The following is a 20,253-nucleotide window of genomic DNA, read 5'->3' as shown; positions in this document are numbered from 1 at the left end:
CCGAAAAAAAAAAAAATGAAATATGATAGTGGTCCACCCACCATATTATCGTGTTTAACTCGAGATATCCTAACACGATATCTCTTTCTATATCTATACTATTTTCTCCCCCCACAATCGAGTGGCAGAAACCGTAATAAACCCTTGGACTCTGGGCATTTCTCAAAATCTATTACAGCCTGTTTAAACCAAAGATTCCGCACCGGTAAACTCGTCGAGATTAGCTCCACTCTCAGTGGGGTCCACCTAAATTAGTCCTCTTATACTCACACAGACTTATCGTACATTCAAGCAACAGATACCGTGATAATTCATTCAGCTTATCAGATAATCAGTCTTACTTATCCACACTTTCTGTCGCTTCTACCTATATATGTAAATCAATTTCCTCACAAATCTCATCGTATTTATTACTTAAAAAAAAAAAACATTTTAATTATTAAATCTTGATTTTCTCTCTCTAAAAAAGTCTGAACCCTGAATTCTAGAGAGAGAAACTGAGAAATTTCATAAATTTCTCCATCAATTTCATTTTTATCTTCCTTGATCTCTTTATGCTCTGTTCTTTGGTAAGATTTAATTTCATTTTTAGTTGTTTTTTTCTTAATGTTTTTTTTTTTTTTTTTAAAATCCATTTATTTTATTTTATTTTTACTAAAAAAAGAATAAATCTTTGTTTTCCAACTTTTTAATTTCAAACCCTACCTTTTTTTATCCTTTTTTTGGTTGCTGGAGTTCATGGGTTTTGCATCTGGACTTCATTTTGGGGTTTTTCAAATAAAGTTTGATGCTTTTTTTTATATTTGTTTGAATTTTTAATTTTTAATTTATATGGTATTCAATAATTCACCTGTTTTTGTTGTATGTGTTTGATAGATCTGAAGTTTGGTAGAGAAAGGTTGAAGCAAGCAAGATGTCTTCTCTTAGTAGAGAGCTTGTCTTTTTAATTTTGCAGTTTTTAGATGAAGAAAAGTTCAAAGAGACTGTTCACAAGTAGGTTTTCTTTTATTTCATTTCCCGTCCCAGTCAATTGTTTACCTTTTTATTATTCGTTGTAAGAGGCATTTTTTTTAATTGCTATGATGGTGATTGTATATGAAAATGAGGGCTCATGTTGTATTGGGAACAATTAATAGGCTTGAACAAGAATCTGGATTTTTCTTCAATATGAAGTACTTTGAGGATGAAGTACATAATGGTAATTGGGATGAGGTTGAGAAGTACCTTTCTGGCTTTACTAAAGTAGATGATAATCGGTACTCGATGAAGATATTCTTTGAAATCCGAAAGCAGAAGTATTTGGAGGCATTGGACAAGTGAGTTTAGTGGTTGCTTGTGAATTCTTTGTTTATATTTTGAAAATGTGGCTAATTGGTTGTTACTAGGGTAACACTGGTTACATTTGACCCTCATGTGAATTCTAGCATGCCATTTGCTGGAGCCCTTGCGGCATTGACAAAATGTTGTTGTTGTTGTGGTGGTGGTGGACTGATGGTGGGTAATTGTGTGTTATAATGGTAGGCATGATCGTTCGAAAGCTGTGGATATACTTGTGAAGGATTTAAAGGTTTTCGCTTCTTTTAACGAGGAGCTTTTTAAGGAGATTACCCAACTTTTGACATTGGAGAATTTCAGGTACTGATGAACTTTTGTGCAGGAATTTTCTTTGCTGCAGTTTCTGTATTTAGTTTTGCGAGAATTATAAGTTGTAATCGGGTTACTTTGTTATTGCAGAGAGAATGAGCAGCTTTCCAAGTATGGAGATACAAAATCTGCACGGGCTATCATGTTGGTTGAGCTCAAGAAGCTCATTGAAGCCAATCCGTTGTTTCGTGACAAGTTGCAGTTTCCAAACCTGAAGAATTCAAGGTTGCGGACTCTCATCAACCAAAGGTACATAATTAATAGTGTGGCTATGTGGTTTGGGTCGATTTAAGCCTCAATTTGTTGTCAAGCTTTTGCATATAATAGACTGATCATATACCGTGATTAGTGTAGATGGTAAATTGCTTCATGTAGTTGTATGGGACTGTTTTAGTTTTTATTTTCAGGACTCCTTGAGATGTCTATGTTGCAGTTAATCTTAAATTACCATTGGCATAGAGCAAATGCTGAATGGAGTTACTTGATACAGCAAGCTCTTATTGGCTAATGGAAACTTGTGCATGTTTTCACAGAGATAAAATTTACCCGAATACCTCACAAGAGGATTTCCTTAAGCACGATCCTTAAGCACGTGTGTGTGTGTGTGTTCACAGAGAGAACATTACCCTCAAATGCCTCACAAGAGGATTCTATTTTTCTTTCTTGTTAAGTTTGACAATTGACACGCTACGCTAGTTAAATTTTACACTAAACAAGTGCTTTATTGTTAACTGCAGTCTGAATTGGCAGCATCAACTCTGTAAAAACCCTAGGCCGAATCCAGATATAAAAACTCTATTTGTGGATCATACTTGTGGACAACCGAATGGCGCTCAAGCTCCATCTACTGCCAGTAATCCACTTTTGGGGGGATTGCCTAAAGCAGGAGGGTTTCCTCCAATGGGTGCCCATGGGGTCGGTTAATTCATTCACCTCATTGTCCTGTTTGATTAGTTGACATGCTTTAATCTTTATTGTAATGGTTCTCTGTATGCTTTCAGCCTTTTCAAACCACACCCGGACAAGTTCCAGCTCCACTTGCTGGTTGGATGTCCAATTCTCCGGCTGTGAGCCACTCTCCAGTTCCTGGTGGACCAATTGGGCTTGGTGGTCCGTCAATTCCTGGTATTTCTTTTGTTGATGTCTACTTTTTCCTTATTGATATGTGAACTAAATTCAGGATTTGTATCATCCCGTGTTTCTCCTCCTTTGAATATGGGAACTATTCTTATCATTGTACCGTTTTTGATTTCCTTTTCAGCTGCACTAAAGCATCCAAGGACCCCACCCACAAATTCTTCCATGGATTTTCCATCTGCCGACTCTGATCATGTTGCCAAAAGGACAAGACCCTTGGGAATTGGTGATGAGGTATTTCTGATAACTACATTCATGAATCATGATGTTCGTTTACTTGCACCGGTGACTTGGTGAGCTGTCTCCGTGCTGAGAATATTTTTGTGATTAGATTATGGTTTATGATGTGTTTATTTTCTTTTGTTTAGGTGAATTTACCTGTCAATGTATTGCCAGTATCTTTCCCAGGCCATGGTTATGGTCAGCCGTTCAATATACCAGATGACTTGCCGAAGACTGTCACCAGGACCTTGAATCAGGGGTCATCTCCTATGAGCATGGATTTTCATCCTGTTCAACTAACACTACTTCTGGGTCTGTTATCAGCCGAGCCACATTATAATTTCAGCTCTTCATTTTTTAACATTTTCTTTTTACTGGTTCAACTGATGATCTGATACTTGTAACTGCAACTGTTCCAGTTGGTACAAATGTCGGTGAAATAGCATTGTGGGAAGTTGGCTCCCGAGAGAGACTGGTCTTAAAGAATTTTAAAGTCTGGGATCTTAGTACCTGTTCAATGCCTCTGCAGGTATGTCATCTGTACATTACAGTATTAGTGGTTAAAGCATATTTGATATTCAAGTTTTTGTTTTACTTCGCTTCTAATTCATGCATGTCCTCCTGGTTTATAGGCAGCGCTAGTGAAAGATCCAGCTGTTTCAGTTAATCGTGTGATTTGGAGTCCGGATGGATCCTTATTCGGTAAGTTTTCAGTGAAAGGTCATTTCTTTTGAAGAAATTGTCGCTACAGTGAGTAGCTTTGTTCCGAGTGAACAATATCATATCTAGCTTCCTTGATTGGTATGGCAGGTGTTGCATATTCAAGGCATATTGTACAAATATATTCATATCATGGTGGTGAAGAAGTTCGACAACATTTGGAAGTATGTATAGCGGGCACGACTTCTTTCCAACTTATTTGAATTTGATATTTTTTTTCAACATCTAAGTATTCTGATCTGTCTTAATTTCAGATTGATGCACACATTGGCGGAGTGAATGATATTGCATTTTCCACTCCCAATAAGCAACTCTGTGTTATCACCTGTGGTGATGACAAGACCATTAAGGTTGGCACTTAATAGTTTTATTATTTGTATCCATTTGGTTTTCGAAATGGTGTCAGTTGTTTTAAATAGAAGATCTTATCATCCAGTTTTACTTTTCTTCTTCTATTTGACTAGGTGTGGGATGCTGCTACTGGTTCAAAGCAGTATACTTTTGAAGGGCATGAGGCCCCTGTCTATTCAGTGTGCCCCCACTACAAAGAAAGTATTCAGGTGGAACCTTCGTAACTCCTGAAATTGTTAATTGCTGAGTATTGTCTGCCTTTTGTTTAAACTTTAACCCGCTTATATATATTTCTATGTTTCAGTTCATATTTTCAACCGCCATTGATGGGAAAATAAAAGCATGGTTATATGACAATTTGGGCTCTCGAGTGGACTATGATGCTCCAGGTCGCTGGTGCACAACTATGGCTTATAGTCAAGATGGTACCAGGTGAGTTCTATCTATTCTTTGTTGAGGTTATTTGGTTGGTCTGGGTAATATATGATGTATACAGGCTAATTCTTCCTTCCATCTTTTGTGGGTATATAGGCTGTTTTCTTGTGGCACGAGTAAAGATGGAGAATCACATATTGTTGAGTGGAATGAAAGTGAAGGTGCTGTGAAAAGAACATATCTAGGATTTCGGAAAAAATCTTTGGGTGTCATACAATTTGATACTACTAAGAATCGATATCTGGCTGCTGGTGATGATTTCTCTATAAAGTTCTGGGATATGGATAATGTGCAGCTGCTGACCTCCATTGATGCTGATGGGGGGCTCCCAGTAAGTTTTCATCATGACAGCTGATTTTAATAATGATACTCTGTCGAAATTGAATCCTTGTTTGACTTGGCTCATTTTTAATCATTTCAAGGCAAGTCCTCGTATTCGGTTCAACAAAGATGGTACACTTTTGGCTATCTCTGCTAGTGACAATGGGATCAAAGTTCTAGCTAATTCTGATGGACTACGGCTATTACGAACATACGAAACTTATGATTCATCCAGAGCACCTGAATCTTTGACTAAGGTAGTACTTATAAGTTCCTTTCTTGTTATATACTCCATCCATCTCTCATTGAAATTTTCCTCATTTGACTTCGATGGTCAAACAACGTCAAACCTTGACCAATCTTTTCTCATAAGAAATACTTCTTTTGGTAAATCAACCATGATACCTTTTCATTGCATCTGTACATATATTATGAGAAATTAATGGTGGAAGTCGACATTTGTTAACTACGAAAACTAAATGGGGACAGTAAATTTGGAATGGATGTAATACAATGTTCGGTTGGAGAATCTAGGTGGTCTAATAATGATTATTTTGTGCAGCCTTCAATAAATTCCATTTCTGCTGCCGCTGCCGTAGCCGCTGCAGGTGTTGCTACTAGTTCCGGCCTTCCTGAGAGAGGCACCCCTATAGTCTCCATGGGTGGAATGGTATGATTATCTTCTTTTTTATTTTGCAGACACCAACTAAGTGTCGGAGAATTTTTTTTGCGCTTTATTAACCTTCTATTGTTTTGTTTTCTTTCAGAATGGGGATTCTAGAACACTTGGTGATGTAAAATCTAGAATTCTTGAAGAAAGCAATGATAAATCAAAGATTTGGAAGCTTACTGAAATAAATGAACCTGCCCAATGTCGGTCATCACGACTCCCTGAACACATGAGAGCGGCAAAAGTATGTATACAGTTTTTTATACCTGTCCTGAGAAGCATATTCCGTATTAAAAAAATTACACATTCCATGGTCGCCTTGTGGTTTTGTGGATATATGATGAATTGATGATTTTTTTTGTAGTTTTACACCCTACAGCAGCCCTATGTGCTTTTTCTTGAGAGCATGGTTACCGCATTCGTTATGAATACGCCCTTACTGATTCACGATTCGCTCTTATAGAATGTGTTTGTGTATTTTCAATTAGCGACAGGATAAAATTCGCTCTTAACATTTTGCTTTCTGTTAGTTAATATTATTTTGTTTATTAATTTATTTTTCTTGAGGGGGTGGCTGCCTGCCTGCAACACAATGCCTTGCCTGCAACACAATGCCTAACAATCTAACATAGTCAAATAGCCTAGGCGATGTTTTTTCGATAAGGAGTTAAATAATCTTTGACTCATCATATTGTGAAATAGACGTCTGGAATCAACCTATTTGTGTTCTATTTTTAACCCTGTGGTCCTGTTGTGTACAACCCACATGCAGAAGCCTTGAGGCGTAGATGTTCTTTTATAGATTATAGTCAGCGTGATAGCTAATTCATGCTAAATGTCACTGACGTGTTCTGCTGTGTGATAATGCAGATTGCAAGATTAATCTATACTAATTCAGGTAATGCTATCTTGGCGTTAGCTTCAAATGCAATTCATTTGCTTTGGAAATGGCAGCGTAATGAACGTAATACAAGTGGAAAGGTAAATTTTGTATATTCAGCTTGCTAGAGATTTGTTTGTTGGATAGAAGTCACCAATGCAAGTTGTTGATTTGCTTAACAAATAATGCAACTGCAGGCGACAGCTAGTGTTTCACCTCAGCTCTGGCAACCTTCTAGCGGCATTCTCATGACAAACGATGTGTCAGATGCAAGTTCTGAAGAGGCTGTTCCCTGCTTTGCATTGTCCAAAAACGATTCTTATGTTATGTCTGCATCCGGAGGCAAGATTTCGCTGTTCAATATGATGACATTCAAGGTATCGTACAACCTATGATTTTGTTTTATCAGCAAAACTTGGTACGAGGTCTTCGTACCGTGAAACCAAGTTAATAAGTATTAGTTGTACTCCGTATTTCTTATTTTATCGTGGGAGTGACTAACTTGGTCTCATGGATGAAATTCTCATGTACACGAATTTGTTTTATTGTCCTACTTGACTGCCTGTCAGCGGACTAATGATGTAATGTCTTGATTTTTTTTTATTTCCCTGGTTGAGTGCAGACAATGACGGTTTTTATGCCTCCACCTCCAGCAGCAACATTTCTTGCATTCCATCCCCAAGATAACAATATCATTGCTATTGGGATGGATGATTCGAGTATTCAGATATATAATGTTCGAGTAGATGAGGTATGCCTTGATTCATCACTTATACTTCCGAGATAAGTTGTTCAAAAACTGTTTGGTTGACGAGTCTCTCTATTTATACAGGTCAAAAGCAAGCTAAAAGGTCACTCGAAAAGAGTAACTGGGTTGGCTTTCTCACATTTATTAAATGTTCTGGTCTCATCAGGTGCAGATTCGCAGGTATATAGCTTATATAATGCAACTCTCCTTGCAATTTTATAATGTGTCAGTTGTAAACAGTCTCTCTAATTCATTTTCCGTTTGTTATGTCTAGATTTGTGTGTGGAGTTCTGATGGGTGGGAAAAGCAAAGATCTAAGTTTCTACAGCTTCCACAAGGAAGAGCGCCAACATCAGTGTCGGATACTCGTGTACAGTTTCATCAAGACCAGACACATTTCCTTGTCGTTCACGAGACTCAACTAGCTATATTTGAAACAAAGCAGTTAGATTGTGTAAAACAGGTACTTCATTTTCCAGGTATTTAATCGCAATAATAACCGTGTTTTTTGTAGTACTAATGGAGTATTGTAAATTATTTTCAGTGGGTTCCACACGAGTCGTCTGCTCCCATCTCTCATGCAGCATTTTCGTGTGATAGTCAACTAGTGTATGCCAGCTTCCTGGACGCCACTGTTTGCGTATTTAACTCTTCAAATCTCAGACTAAGATGCCGCATAAATCCTTCTGCCTACCTCCCCGCAAGCGTCAGGTATACTTTACTAGTATGCTGAAGCTTTTAACTCTGATGGTTTACTAGTACGCCGAAGCTTTTTACGCTTGAGTATTTTGTCAATGATGGTTAGCATATCTCATCTAGTGGCACACATTTTCCATTTGTTTTGTCCCAAAATTATCGATCACTTTCTATACTTGATAGAATGAAACGCTAATACGTCCAAATTTCACCATCAGTTACAAATTCTTGTTGTCATTTCAATGAAGCCAAATACTCTATACTTGATATTCCAATGAAACGCTAATACGTCACATTTTTCAGTAGGAGTCATTCGGAACAGTTTTTATGTGATTAATTCTTACGGACAGAGTGCCCTAGTAAACGAATTCAATTTATTTTCCTTGGTTATCTGAGTCCGTGTGCAACTGTGTGTTACAGTAGCTCAAATGTGCATCCACTTGTCATCGCGGCACATCCACAAGAAGCAAACCAGTTTGCAGTAGGACTGTCCGATGGCGGCGTTCATGTATTCGAGCCCCTCGAGTCTGAAGCAAAGTGGGGCTCCCCGCCTCCTATGGAGAATGGTTCAGGTGGTAGCATTCCGAATACACCTTCAGTAGGAGCTTCAGCATCAGATCAACAACAAAGATGATCCATTAGACACCTATTTTACGTATGTCCCCGTCCAAGCCTGTGTTTCTATCCAGGTATGGCCAGTTGCTCCATGCCAGTCATGCATCCATCAACACAGCTCATCACTCTGTCGATCAGATATCGTCTTTTGTTGCAAAATATGATGATTTTGATCCATCAACTCAGCTTAAATGCAGATTTCGGGATTGGACGGGTTTAATATCTTCCATTGTGCAGTTTAGTTTATTAGTGTGCTTGAGTAACAGCAACTTAATATAGATTAGAATTTTAGAGTATTTATCGTCAGTTCTTCCTTTTTTTTCGTGTGAATGTAATAGCTTCCTATGACTCCGACTTGAGCCGCTGAGTTTAGTTTTAGACCATAATGGTGCTCTAGTGGCTTCATAATGCTACTCTTGTGCTTGGAATAACATTTAATTATAATCCTTTGTGGTTTTGGTTTTAAACCCCCAAACTATGCTTACCGGTATGGCTTATATGACCCGATTACGTGGACGATGGTCCGCTTCATTTCAGTTAGTTTTTTTTATCGGTCATATGGGCTCTGTATCGAAAATATCGTGTGTCGAGAACTGGTCAGGTACCAGCCATAGCCCATATGGGCAAAATCTCAGTCCCATTCTTCTCTGGATGTTAGGAGCTTGTATGAAGGGGTTAGGGGAGGCAAGGAAAAAAAATCATACGAAGTAATACATAATTTTACTACTCCCTACCTAGGTAGCACCAAAACGGACACGACACGGATATGTAACACGGCATCCCATGAAATTTAGGACACGGGACATGCTATATAAATTTAATAAAATATATATTTTATAGTTATAAACATTCGATTTTATTTTTATAAAAATATTTGATATTAAATTTAAATAAGTAAAGGTAAAACTTGACGAATATTATAACTCATTTTCATTTCCCATCAAAACCCATCTTCTAATCAAGCTATTTCAACAGCACATTTTCCGTCTAAAGAACATCATTCACCCTAAATGATGTCCAAATGTTATGGACACGTGTCGGACACGGCCCAAATACCATGGACACGCGTCGGACACGTGCCCAAATAAATGCTGAAAGTTAGACAAGGCTTTATAGGCTTCCGATACGTTTCGGCGTGTGTCCGAGGAGTGTTGGTGTCCGACACATGACGGCTGATTAAGAGAAATGTTCGTGCTACCTAGCTCCCTACCATCACCACCACCTTTCACAAGCCCACCACTTGATCCCAACGAGTCCCTAGCGCATAACCCTCCATCCCTAATTCGAAACCCATAACCACCACTCGAGACCATAAAAAACCTTTCTGCGCCCTCGAAAATGTCTTTAAAACAGAAATTATCATTAAAAACGAACATTATTCGTCACAAGGTGAAGACGGATAATGTCCTTCTCACAAAATGCAAATGGATAGAAGTGGGGGGAAATGGATATCCTCACTTGCCCTCCCACTTGCATTTTGTGAGAGGGCCATTATCCGCCTTCAGCTTGTGACAGATAGTGGCCGTATTCAGTGAGACGGACTGGTCTTTAAATTAGTTTTAAAATTGTAAAGTTGTATGGAGTAAGACCATGTTCTTTTGGACTTAAAGTCTCCTTCTTTAAGTCCAGTTCCTATAAGTTAAGTTCAGTTCAGCTCCTATAAGCTCAGTTTAGACAAGTACATACAACTTATATTAACTACAAATTCATATCCTTTTTCTAATATTGACAAGTTGAAAAAAAAAATAGTACGCTTTTCATTTAAATCAATGAAAAAAATCCAATATTAAAATTATCCAATACACATTATTCTTAAATAATAAAAAAATGACCCTTATAATTTGTTTATGCTAAACCGCCTACTCATTACTTATTCACATCACAAGTCCACCTATCTTATTAATATTTTTACCCTTATTTCACCTATACCTCATTAATCTCAACAGATTGAGACATATCTGAAACAAAGCGTAAGGAAGCTATGTTTTTTTTTTTGGTCTAAACCATTCGGTAATCCAAACCACATTGGGCCGACTAATCCGGATTTCGGGGCGTGTCTAAGGATTACGGTATTTAAACCCCTCCCAATCGCAGTTGTGGGGGATCGATCCGCAGACCTCCCTACCAAGCGCAGCCCCATGCTACCACTGCGCCAACCAACGATTGGTGTAAGGAAGCTATGTACAAGGTACGAAATAACATAGTAAAAGACAGTTGGCGAGACAATGGATTCGACGATGTCAGTGAAAATGAAGATGAAGATGAAAGTGCCGAGGAGGATGATAATATGGAAATAGATGGTTAGAAAAAAAAATGTAATATGTAATATATTTTTTTATTGCAATGTATTGTAGTACTTGTATAAAAAATTAACTTATATAAAATGCAAAATTTTTATAAATTCAGTTCAGCTCTTATAAGTTCAGTTCAGCTTCTCTAAGTTTAGTTCAGCTCAACTCTTATAAATTCAATTCAGTTCAGCTCCTATAAGTTCAATTCAGCTCTTATAAGCTCAGTTCAGTTCAACTTTTATAAGTTTAGTTCAGTTCAGTTCAACTCTTATAAGTTCAGTTAAGCAACTTGAAGTCCAAAAGAACAAGACCTGAGTACATTATCGATGATAAATTTTGAAGATAATTTGGTTTACTTTATGCCTTGTTGAGATAAGTGGAGATCTCAATTATGCCGGGAGGAGGCTTGGCTCCTGTTAGATTTTCGTATTTTAGTATAAAAATATTATCCGTACCCCTTGGCTTAATTGAGCGGCTTTCAAATATTTTTTTGGTGAAGAAAAGCGGATATAAACATCCAAACTAAGAAACGGAAACAGACGAAAAAAGAAAAAACAAGAAAAACACACACGCCAAACTAAAGTTAAGCCGAATAAAAAAATCTTGACTAATCGTCTTCGAAGTGTCTTGCATAAAATTATACACCCGTTTCAAGGTGCTTTTACACCTAATCGTTTTATTCAAGATAATATTCTTTTTGCACACGAGATTTTTAACTCGTTTAAACGTAAAAAAGGCAAAGGAGGTTGGATTGCAATCAAACTTGATATGGAGAAAGCATACGACAGACTAGAATGGAATTTTATCGAGGAAACTTTTAAGCAAATGGGTTTTAATGCTAAGTGGATTTCATGGATTATGGCATGTATAAACACTGTTTCTTACTCAGTGTTAGTAAATGGAACACCGGGAGACGTTTTTAAACCCACTCGAGGTATTCGACAAGGAGACCCACTTTCGCCATATATATTTATTATGTGCGCTGAGATTTTAGCAAGATCTCTACAAAAGAATAGTGATGTTAGCTCTAGTGACATTGGTATTAGAATTGGGTCCGGGTGGAGAAAATTCCTTTTCTCACTTTTTTGCGATGACACTATCATTTTCGCTAAAGCCTCTAACCAGAGTTGTAGAACTATTAAGTCTATTTTAGATATATTTTGCACGATTTTCGGACAATTTGTTAATTTTGACAAATCCACTTTTCAATGCACTAGAAATATTGAGCGTTCTCTTCGTGAATCCTTTAGAGGCATTCTTCATATAAACGAGGAAGCTCATTTGGGTAAGTATTTAGGATGTCCTATAATTGATAGCAGAGTGACTAAAAATACTTTCGACAACATTATTCAATCTTCTTGCACTCAATTATCGAAATGGAAAGCGAATTCTCTATCCCAAGCGGGTAGACTAGTTCTTGTCAATGCTAATTTAGCCGCGAAGGAACTTTTCAGATGCAAAACTTCCTCCTCCCTTCATCGATCCATAATAGATTAGATAAGATTAATAGAGACTTTCTTTGGAATAAGAATCCTTCCCAACGTTCTCCTAATTTGGTTGGTTGGCATAAAGTTTGTTTACCAAAATCGGTTGGTGGTTTAGGAATTAAATCTTCCAAGCAAATAAATAAAGCTCTTCAAATGAAACTTTTATGGAAAATTCTTATGGATAAGGAAAGTATATGGGTCAAAGTGGTATCTAAAAATTACTTGAGAAATTGTTCACTATTTGATCATAAGCCTAATTCAGCCTCTTCTTGGCAATGGCGTAAACTAATGAGTCTTCGGACTCTATTTAGAAAAGGACTGAGATGGCAGGTAGGTAATGGTAGCAACATTAAGTTTTGGTCCGATAATTGGGTTTTTTCACACCCACTTACAAGCAAAGATGGTTGATGATGATAGTAACCGTGATCTTAATCTTTTGGTTAAAGATTTCATAACCTCGGACAAGCAATGGGATGTTTGTAAATTATCCATTTAGTGAATAACGATATTGTTAATCGATTACTAACATTCCAAAGATTACATAATGATATTCCAGATACCCTAATTTGGGGGTTGTCCGTAGATGGAAATTTCTCTACCAAAACAGCAACCTGGTTAGCGCAAGGTTTGTTCGATCAAGCTCTTGACAAATGTGAATTTCAGTGAATTTGGAAATTGAATATTCCTCCTAAATTGAAATTTTTTCTTTGGAAAGCCTGTGTTGACGGCCTTCCAACGAAAAGAAGACTTCTCAAGAGTCATATTAATGTCCCACCTCATTGTGTTCTGTGCAACAACCCTATTGAAAACAAAGATCATTTCTTTTACGAATGTCCCTTGATTGGGTCTGTCATCCAAGACATGAACATTATTAGTTTCAACGAGTTTTTGTCAAATTATGATACTATTATAAGTCAAAGTTTTCTAACGAAACTTAATTATCTCAAGGATTTAATTTCAAAAGATGACTTTATAAAGATTATCTTTATTTGGTGGAATGCATGGTTCCATAGAAATTATATTATCTTTAATAATGTTAATTTAAGTACCAACAAACTTATTACTTTATGTAATAATAGCACTAAGATATGGAATGTGACTAGATTTAAAGATCTCAACAATCCCGAGGTAGAAGAGTCAGCTAGAAACAATTCTAGTAAGGAAGAGATTTGGTGGGAAAAACCTACAAACGGTTTCCTAAAGCTAAATTTTGACGGATCGAGAATAGAAGGTAATAAAGCTGCTTTAGGATATTCTGTAAGAGATCACAATGGTAAAGTCGTTTTGTTGGGAGCCAAAAAGTGCGGATCCAATAGTATCCTTGTTGCGGAAGCACTTGCTTTAAAAGAAGGTATTTTAGCAGCTAAATACTTAGGAATCTCAAAGTTAATTGTGGAGGGTGATAACTTATGTGTTATTAACTCGATTCGAGGTACTTGGCAAATTCCGTGGGAAATTTCTAGTATTATCAAGGATGTGAAATTAGACCTTCATTTTTTCGATGAAGTGATAATTAAACATTGTTTTCGTGAAGCCAACAAGGTTGCTGACTTCATGGCTTCAGTTGGACATTCATGTCCAACTCTTTCGAGGTGGTTTGATAGCCGGTGGCTTCAACTTACCTCCCTCATTCGAAAGGATGAGATAGGTTGGTCTACCTGAGGATCAACCTGGTTTTTCTTACCTAATAAAAAAAAAAAAAAAAAAAAAAAAAAAAAAAAAAAAAAAAAAAAAAAACGGAACCACGCAAGGCTAAGAGACGCCCCAACATCCTGCTCCATGAGTCAAAACTCGGATAGCTAATCTTTTACACCAAAATCCGGCACTACTTGAAATGATTGTACAATTTACGCTATGTTAAAAATAGAAACACCAGCCAAAAATATAATCCGTAATTTGTTTGCAATACAATACTTTGTTCACAACTCACAAATCACAATATAATGCATGTAGTCTATTTTATCTCTTTTGACAGTTGGAAAGCATAAGCCTAAATGGAAATGGATCTTCAATTTTTTTTATCTCAATTTTTTCTCATAATCTTTTTAAATACTCCCTTCTATTCATAATAAACCTCCCATTTCATTTTGACACAAAAATTAAGAAAACACACTACCCCACCATATAAATAAATTTGAACCACACAAATACACTATCTCACCATACAATTAAATTTGGACCACACAAACACTTACCAAAAAAGGAAATAGGAAATTATTGTGAATAGACGGAAATGGAAATAGAGAGTTTTATCTTGAATAGGAGGGAGTAATATTTTCTCCTTTTACTCATGTTTTTCCTTTATTTTTATGCGTAAATTTAGAACTATTAGATATTGTCAAAATGCGATCCGGACCATTAATAAGAACTTGCCTCTCCATTTCTTTTTAGAAAATGGAGAGAAAATGGACCGAGCATAAAAGTATGTATTCTATTTCTAATTTACTACAGTGTATAAAAAGTGGCAATCTAACTTTGTTACAATCTTAAAAAAATAAAATAAAGTGATCTAACAAAAATCTTTCAGGAATATATTTTTTCAAAAAAATAAATAAATTATATACACATGTCGAAAAATACAGTCAAAATAGCATTTTTAAGACTACATAAAAGAAAATAGAAAGAACAAAGTGGGGAAGGAGTAATTATGTAAGACAATCCTTGATATATTGTAAATCAAACATGTTATTTCACCTAGTTACTTTTATAAGAGAGTATATTTTTTTAAATGATCATTTAAGTAGATTGTATATATTTTTTTCGGAAATTTTCAATGATACTCTCAAACTTTGGGAGATTACACATGGTACCTCATATTTTAAGTTTCTACATATGGTATTCATGTATTTACCTTTTTCTTTCCCAAAATACCCTTAACAGAATTTCCGTCATGACGCCTTTAGTTTACATCTTTAAACACTTCATTACCCCTTGCTTTTACCCATAACACATATTTTAATTTCTCCCTTTACATCTTCAAACATAATCTTCCTTATCCTCTCTTCCACCACCACCACTACCACCACACCACCACTAACGACCCCCACAGCCAACACAACCAACGACACCATCCAATCCCAACACCACCACTGATGACGCCACTCTGACGCCCTTTTGCCGGCGACGTATCTCTATATTCGTCCTCGTTGGCAACACGTTTTAGACCCACGACACCACCCTTAAACGACCAAATCTGGTGTCTTGAAAGGAAGGGAGAGAGTTTTCATGTTTGAAGGACGGGTTTTGTGGTGTATGTTTTATGTGGTATTATGGAGGTAAGTAGTAATTTTAAAGGGTAGAAGAAAAGGAACAAACAATCCGGTGTGGGAGTGGATCGGCTCGCCGGTGGCAGGTATGACTTGCCGGCTGCCGGCGACCAATTGCTTGCCGTTCTGGATCACGATTGTGGTGGTTGGTGTTGAGCGTTAGTGGTAATCGAATTGGGGAGTGTTGATGAATGTTGATTGAAGATGATTGTAATCGATTTGGGGTTGATAAGGGTGGAAACGGTGGTGGTTTTAATGGTGGCTGATTTTATTATATTTGTTTAATGGATTGGTGGGAGGGAAAGAGGCGGCAGTGGTTGGTTGTGAATTGGCATGGTGGCGCCGGCGTGGTGGTCGATGAGGGCGGGGCAGGTGGCGACAGTTAAGAAGAAGATGATAATGGGTGGTTTGAGGATTAGATATGAAAGTTAATAGGAGGGATTAGTGTATTAAATAACAAAAAAAGGGTTATTTGTCAAATAAGTAACATAGTGATGACGGAAGTTTGGTAAAGGGTATTCTGAGAATGAAAAAGGTAAATATATGGGTACCATATATAGAAATTTAAAAGGAGGGATACCATGTGTAATCTGCCAAAGTTCAAAGGTACCATGGAAAAAACCGTATTTTTTTACACCATTGTACGATAAAATCTCAATCAAATCAACATTTTGCATATTTTTACACTGAATTGATAAACTCATATGAGCATCAACTAGAATTGTTAAGGGAGGTGGTAAAAAATAAAAAAAAATAGGTGTAGGAGGGATAGACTTGGCGGGAGAGGTATTTGAGTTGGGTTGTGAATTGGGATTAAAGTGGGGATTTGCTATTTCACGCCCCCTATTTTACTTGTTATGCTCCCTATTTTTTCATTTATTCCTATTTTTCCCTTAGATTATGTATTTAGTTAAGTAAAATATTTCTAGTTTTTTATTTTATGATTTTTGGAGACATTTTTTTACAAAATTAAATAAAATTAAATTGTACTCATTCATTCAAGACGATTGTAAATCGTTACAAAAAATCGTCCTGAATGAATGAATGAATGAAAAGATTATATTGTTTCAAGAATAATGATTACAAGATTTAAAAAATAAAATAAAATTTAGCGGCACACATAACACATGGCCAAAGACCTGTCATGTAGCTTACAAGACACAGCCAAGGACCGTCATGTGGATTAATTACAAGACATGGCCAAGAACCTGTCGTGTAAATTACAAGACACGGCCATGGCACTGTCATGTGGCTTACAAGACATGGCCATGGACCTGTCATGTAAGCCACATGACACACCCATGGTTCTGTCGTGTAAACCACACGACATGGCCATGACACCACCATGGTCGCGTCTTGTAATTCACAAGACAAGGCCATTTTTTTTTTGTGATTTTTTTTTTTTGAAATAAACCCGCAAGGGCTTAATTTATAATATTATCAGAGTCAGCACAAACTACATCAGAAATATCCACCGGAACGGACGCCAACCACCTACGAGTACCTATAGACCATGGTCTCAGATGAGCGAGCTCATGAGCGACCTTATTAGCAATCCTACGCGACCAATTAAACGTAACGTTGTCAAAAGAATTACATAAAACAAAAATGTCATTGTAAATTAAATAAATACTACTGCGCCCCTTCCTTTTCTGTTGTAGATCTTGGATAATATTCAAGCAATCACCTTCCAGGATAACTCTTTGATTATTCATCCGACGTGCCTCTTTGAGACCAAACAAGATAACAGCTGCTTCCTCTTCTTCCGGGTCCACTACCACTGTCCCTTGCTCCACACCACACCACACAACTTCCCCCCTGTCATCTCGACATACAGCCCCCAGCCCCACACCCACACCCTCCACAACTGCTGCATCCACGTTCACCTTTAGCACCCCACTTCCCGGCTTCCGCCATCCACCACCACCATCTTCCCCCACCTCCCGAACCTCCCTAACCTTGTCCAAGCTCCCCCTCCCTGCCATCTCACATACCAAATCCTTAACCCGTCTAATAACAAGGTCCGCCCTCAATTCCCCATCTTCAAATATCGCCTTATTTCTCCTCTCCCAGATAGCCCAACAACCAGTCATAAATATCACCTGCTCTTGTACATCCAACTCTTTCAAAGTAACTTCAACCCAGTCCCTAACCTTCGCATACCCTGAGCATGACGGCACCTCAACATCCAATCCCTCCCAAACACCACCGACCCATCCACATCCACATACCACATGTAAGCAAGTTTCCTCACAATCCCCGCACCGAACACACTCATTACCAACCGAATCCAGTCTCAACGAGATATTCCCTCTAGTAGCAATCGCCTCATTACACAGCTGCCAGAAGAACACTTTAATCCTTGGTAAGACAAGAGCTTTCCATACCTTAGTCCACAACCAACTATTAGCAGCAACGCTCGACGGCCCCTCCATATCCTCATCCTGCTTCCCCAAAAGCCTGTAAGCTGAACGAACTGAGTATACCTTATCCCTTTCCCCACTCCAAAACCATTCATCCTGAACCACTTGATCACAAATCCGCATCCTAAGTATTCTCTCACACTCAAACGGAAGAAATAACGACGCAATCAACACAGAATCCTATTCCCTACCCCCATCCTTCATTAGATCCACCACTCGCAAATTCGGATCAAACACCCCACGAGGCGAGATAATCTTCCCCGAATGAGCACCCCCCACCCACGGGTCCCGCCACACCGCCGTGCTCAAACCATCCCCCACCCTACGCAGAAGCCCCAACAAAATCACCGACCGAGCTTCCCAAATACTCCTCCACGAATAACTCGGATTATTCCCCACATTCGCCTCCAAAAAGGAAGTAGAAGGAAAATATTTACCTTTCAGCAGACATGTCATCAAGCTTTCCTCATCAGTAAGAAGTCTCCATGCCTGCTTTCCCAACATCGCACTATTAAACTTCATAAAATCACGAAACCCGAGTCCCCCTCTGCATTTCGGCAAACAAAGCTTCCTCCACGCTACCCAAGGGATCTTCCTTCTACCATTCTCCGTACCCCACCAAAACCTCGAAACAAGAGACCGCATCTCGTCACAGAAATTAGTCGGAATTCTAAATACACTCATCGCATAAGTTGGTATAGCTTGGGCTACTGCCTTTATAAGCACCTCCTTACCCGCTTTACTGAGTAACGAACCCTTCCATCCCTGCAACCTTTTGCTTAACTTGTCCCTAATCAGGTCAGTTAGGGCCTTCTTAGATCTCCCCAAAACAGTAGGCAACCCCAGATACTTCTCCTGACACAGAACCTGCCTCACACCTAGCACCCCGCTGATCAGCTGCCTCCGACCCTGACTCGTACCACGGCTAAATGATACAGTAATCTTCGACAAACTCACCAATTGTTCCGACGCCTGCTGGTATCGATCAAGAACACGCATAACCTCCCTAGCCTCAGCCTCCTTAGCCTTAACAAAGATTATACTATCGTCTGCAAAGAATAAATGAGATACACTCGGAGCATGGGGAGCGATCTTAACCCCGTGAATTGAACCCACCTCAGCCGCCCTTCTCAGCATCCCAGACAGCACTTCCGCACATAATATAAACAAGTATGGTGACAACGGATCACCTTGACGCAGACCTCGACCTGGCAAGAAATAAACGGACCGTCGCCCATTTATAAGAACTGAATACCTTACCGACCGAACACACCTCATCACCGTACTCACCCACCTCTCATGAAAACCCATTCGAACCAGCACAGCCTCCAAAAAATTCCACTCAACCCGATCGTACGCCTTTGCCATATCAAGCTTCAATGCCAAATGACCTCCCCTACTTCTCGTATTCTTCATGTGATGAAACAGCTCAAAAGCAACCAGAATATTATCACTAATTGATCTACCAGGGGTAAAAGCACTCTGATTCTCGGACACAATCCTACCCAAAAACCGCTTCGCCCTATTAGCTAGCACCTTAGAAACCAATTTATAAATCACATTGCACAAACTAATCGGCCGAAAGTCTACCATTTTATCAGGCGCCTTTTTCTTTGGTATTAGCACAATATTAGTCTCATTCAAGCTAGGTGGAAATGGGGCACCATTAAGAATATTTAACACTAACCTAAGCACCGCAGGACCAACAATATGCCAATAAGTTTGATAAAAAAGACCATTCATACCGTCTGGACCCGGCGCCTTTAGCGGATGTATCTGACTCAGCGCAACAACAACCTCCTCACCCGAATAATCTGCCGCCAACCCCTCATTCATCTCCCCCGTGACCCTCCCTTCCACCACCTCCAACAAATCACCAAAACCCCCCGGTACCCCCGACCCGAACAGCTCCCCAAAGTAATCCACCGCACACCTTGAAACAGCCTCCGTACCCTCATACACCCTCCCCTGCTCATCACTAACCCTCGAGATAAAGTTTTTCTGCTTCCGCTCACTAGCAACCCTATGGAAGAACTTAGAATTCCTATCTCCATCCCGCAACCAAATAGCGCGAGAATGTTGCCTCCAGAACTTCTCTTCCTGGCGCAAAAGAGAAGCAATCTCCAACACCACCTTCTTCCTCTCTTGAACCCGCCTTGCACTCCTATCCCCCTCATTAAGCTCCTTCAATCTCTCCCGCTTCTTTGCAAGACACTTAAGAATCTTCCCTATACTAACCCCCTTCCACTCAAGTAGCTCCCTCGCACACCGCGCAAGGCTTTCCGTGAAATCACCCCCCCATCGTTCCACCCACGCCGTATAGCCTCCTCACACCCATCCTCCCCCA

The 20,253-nt window shown here is 38.7% G+C and overlaps 1 protein-coding gene across 1 annotated transcript; it reads left to right on the top strand.

Annotated features, from left to right (window-relative positions):
- The first annotated feature begins 289 nt into the window (after nucleotides 1-289).
- On the top strand, nucleotides 290-8,906 carry LOC141648114 (protein TOPLESS-like). Its single transcript, XM_074456580.1, has 26 exons — nucleotides 290-569; nucleotides 877-993; nucleotides 1,137-1,316; nucleotides 1,522-1,635; nucleotides 1,735-1,893; nucleotides 2,382-2,559; nucleotides 2,646-2,769; nucleotides 2,906-3,015; nucleotides 3,150-3,315; nucleotides 3,423-3,532; nucleotides 3,636-3,705; nucleotides 3,814-3,887; nucleotides 3,978-4,073; nucleotides 4,188-4,283; nucleotides 4,379-4,506; nucleotides 4,606-4,840; nucleotides 4,932-5,087; nucleotides 5,393-5,500; nucleotides 5,598-5,744; nucleotides 6,371-6,481; nucleotides 6,578-6,757; nucleotides 7,003-7,131; nucleotides 7,213-7,308; nucleotides 7,403-7,591; nucleotides 7,673-7,839; nucleotides 8,245-8,906. Exons 2-26 carry the CDS (start codon nucleotides 914-916, stop codon nucleotides 8,456-8,458), a joined length of 3,417 nt encoding a protein of 1,138 aa, XP_074312681.1. The 5' UTR covers nucleotides 290-569; nucleotides 877-913; the 3' UTR covers nucleotides 8,459-8,906.
- The last annotated feature ends 11,347 nt before the right edge of the window (nucleotides 8,907-20,253 follow it).

The sequence above is a fragment of the Silene latifolia genome, chromosome 3 (genome assembly GCF_048544455.1).
Source record: "Silene latifolia isolate original U9 population chromosome 3, ASM4854445v1, whole genome shotgun sequence".
NCBI classification, from domain to species: Eukaryota; Viridiplantae; Streptophyta; class Magnoliopsida; order Caryophyllales; family Caryophyllaceae; genus Silene; species Silene latifolia.
The sequence above is the reverse complement of the archived record's forward strand: the minus strand, read 5'-3'. Positions and strand labels throughout refer to the sequence as shown.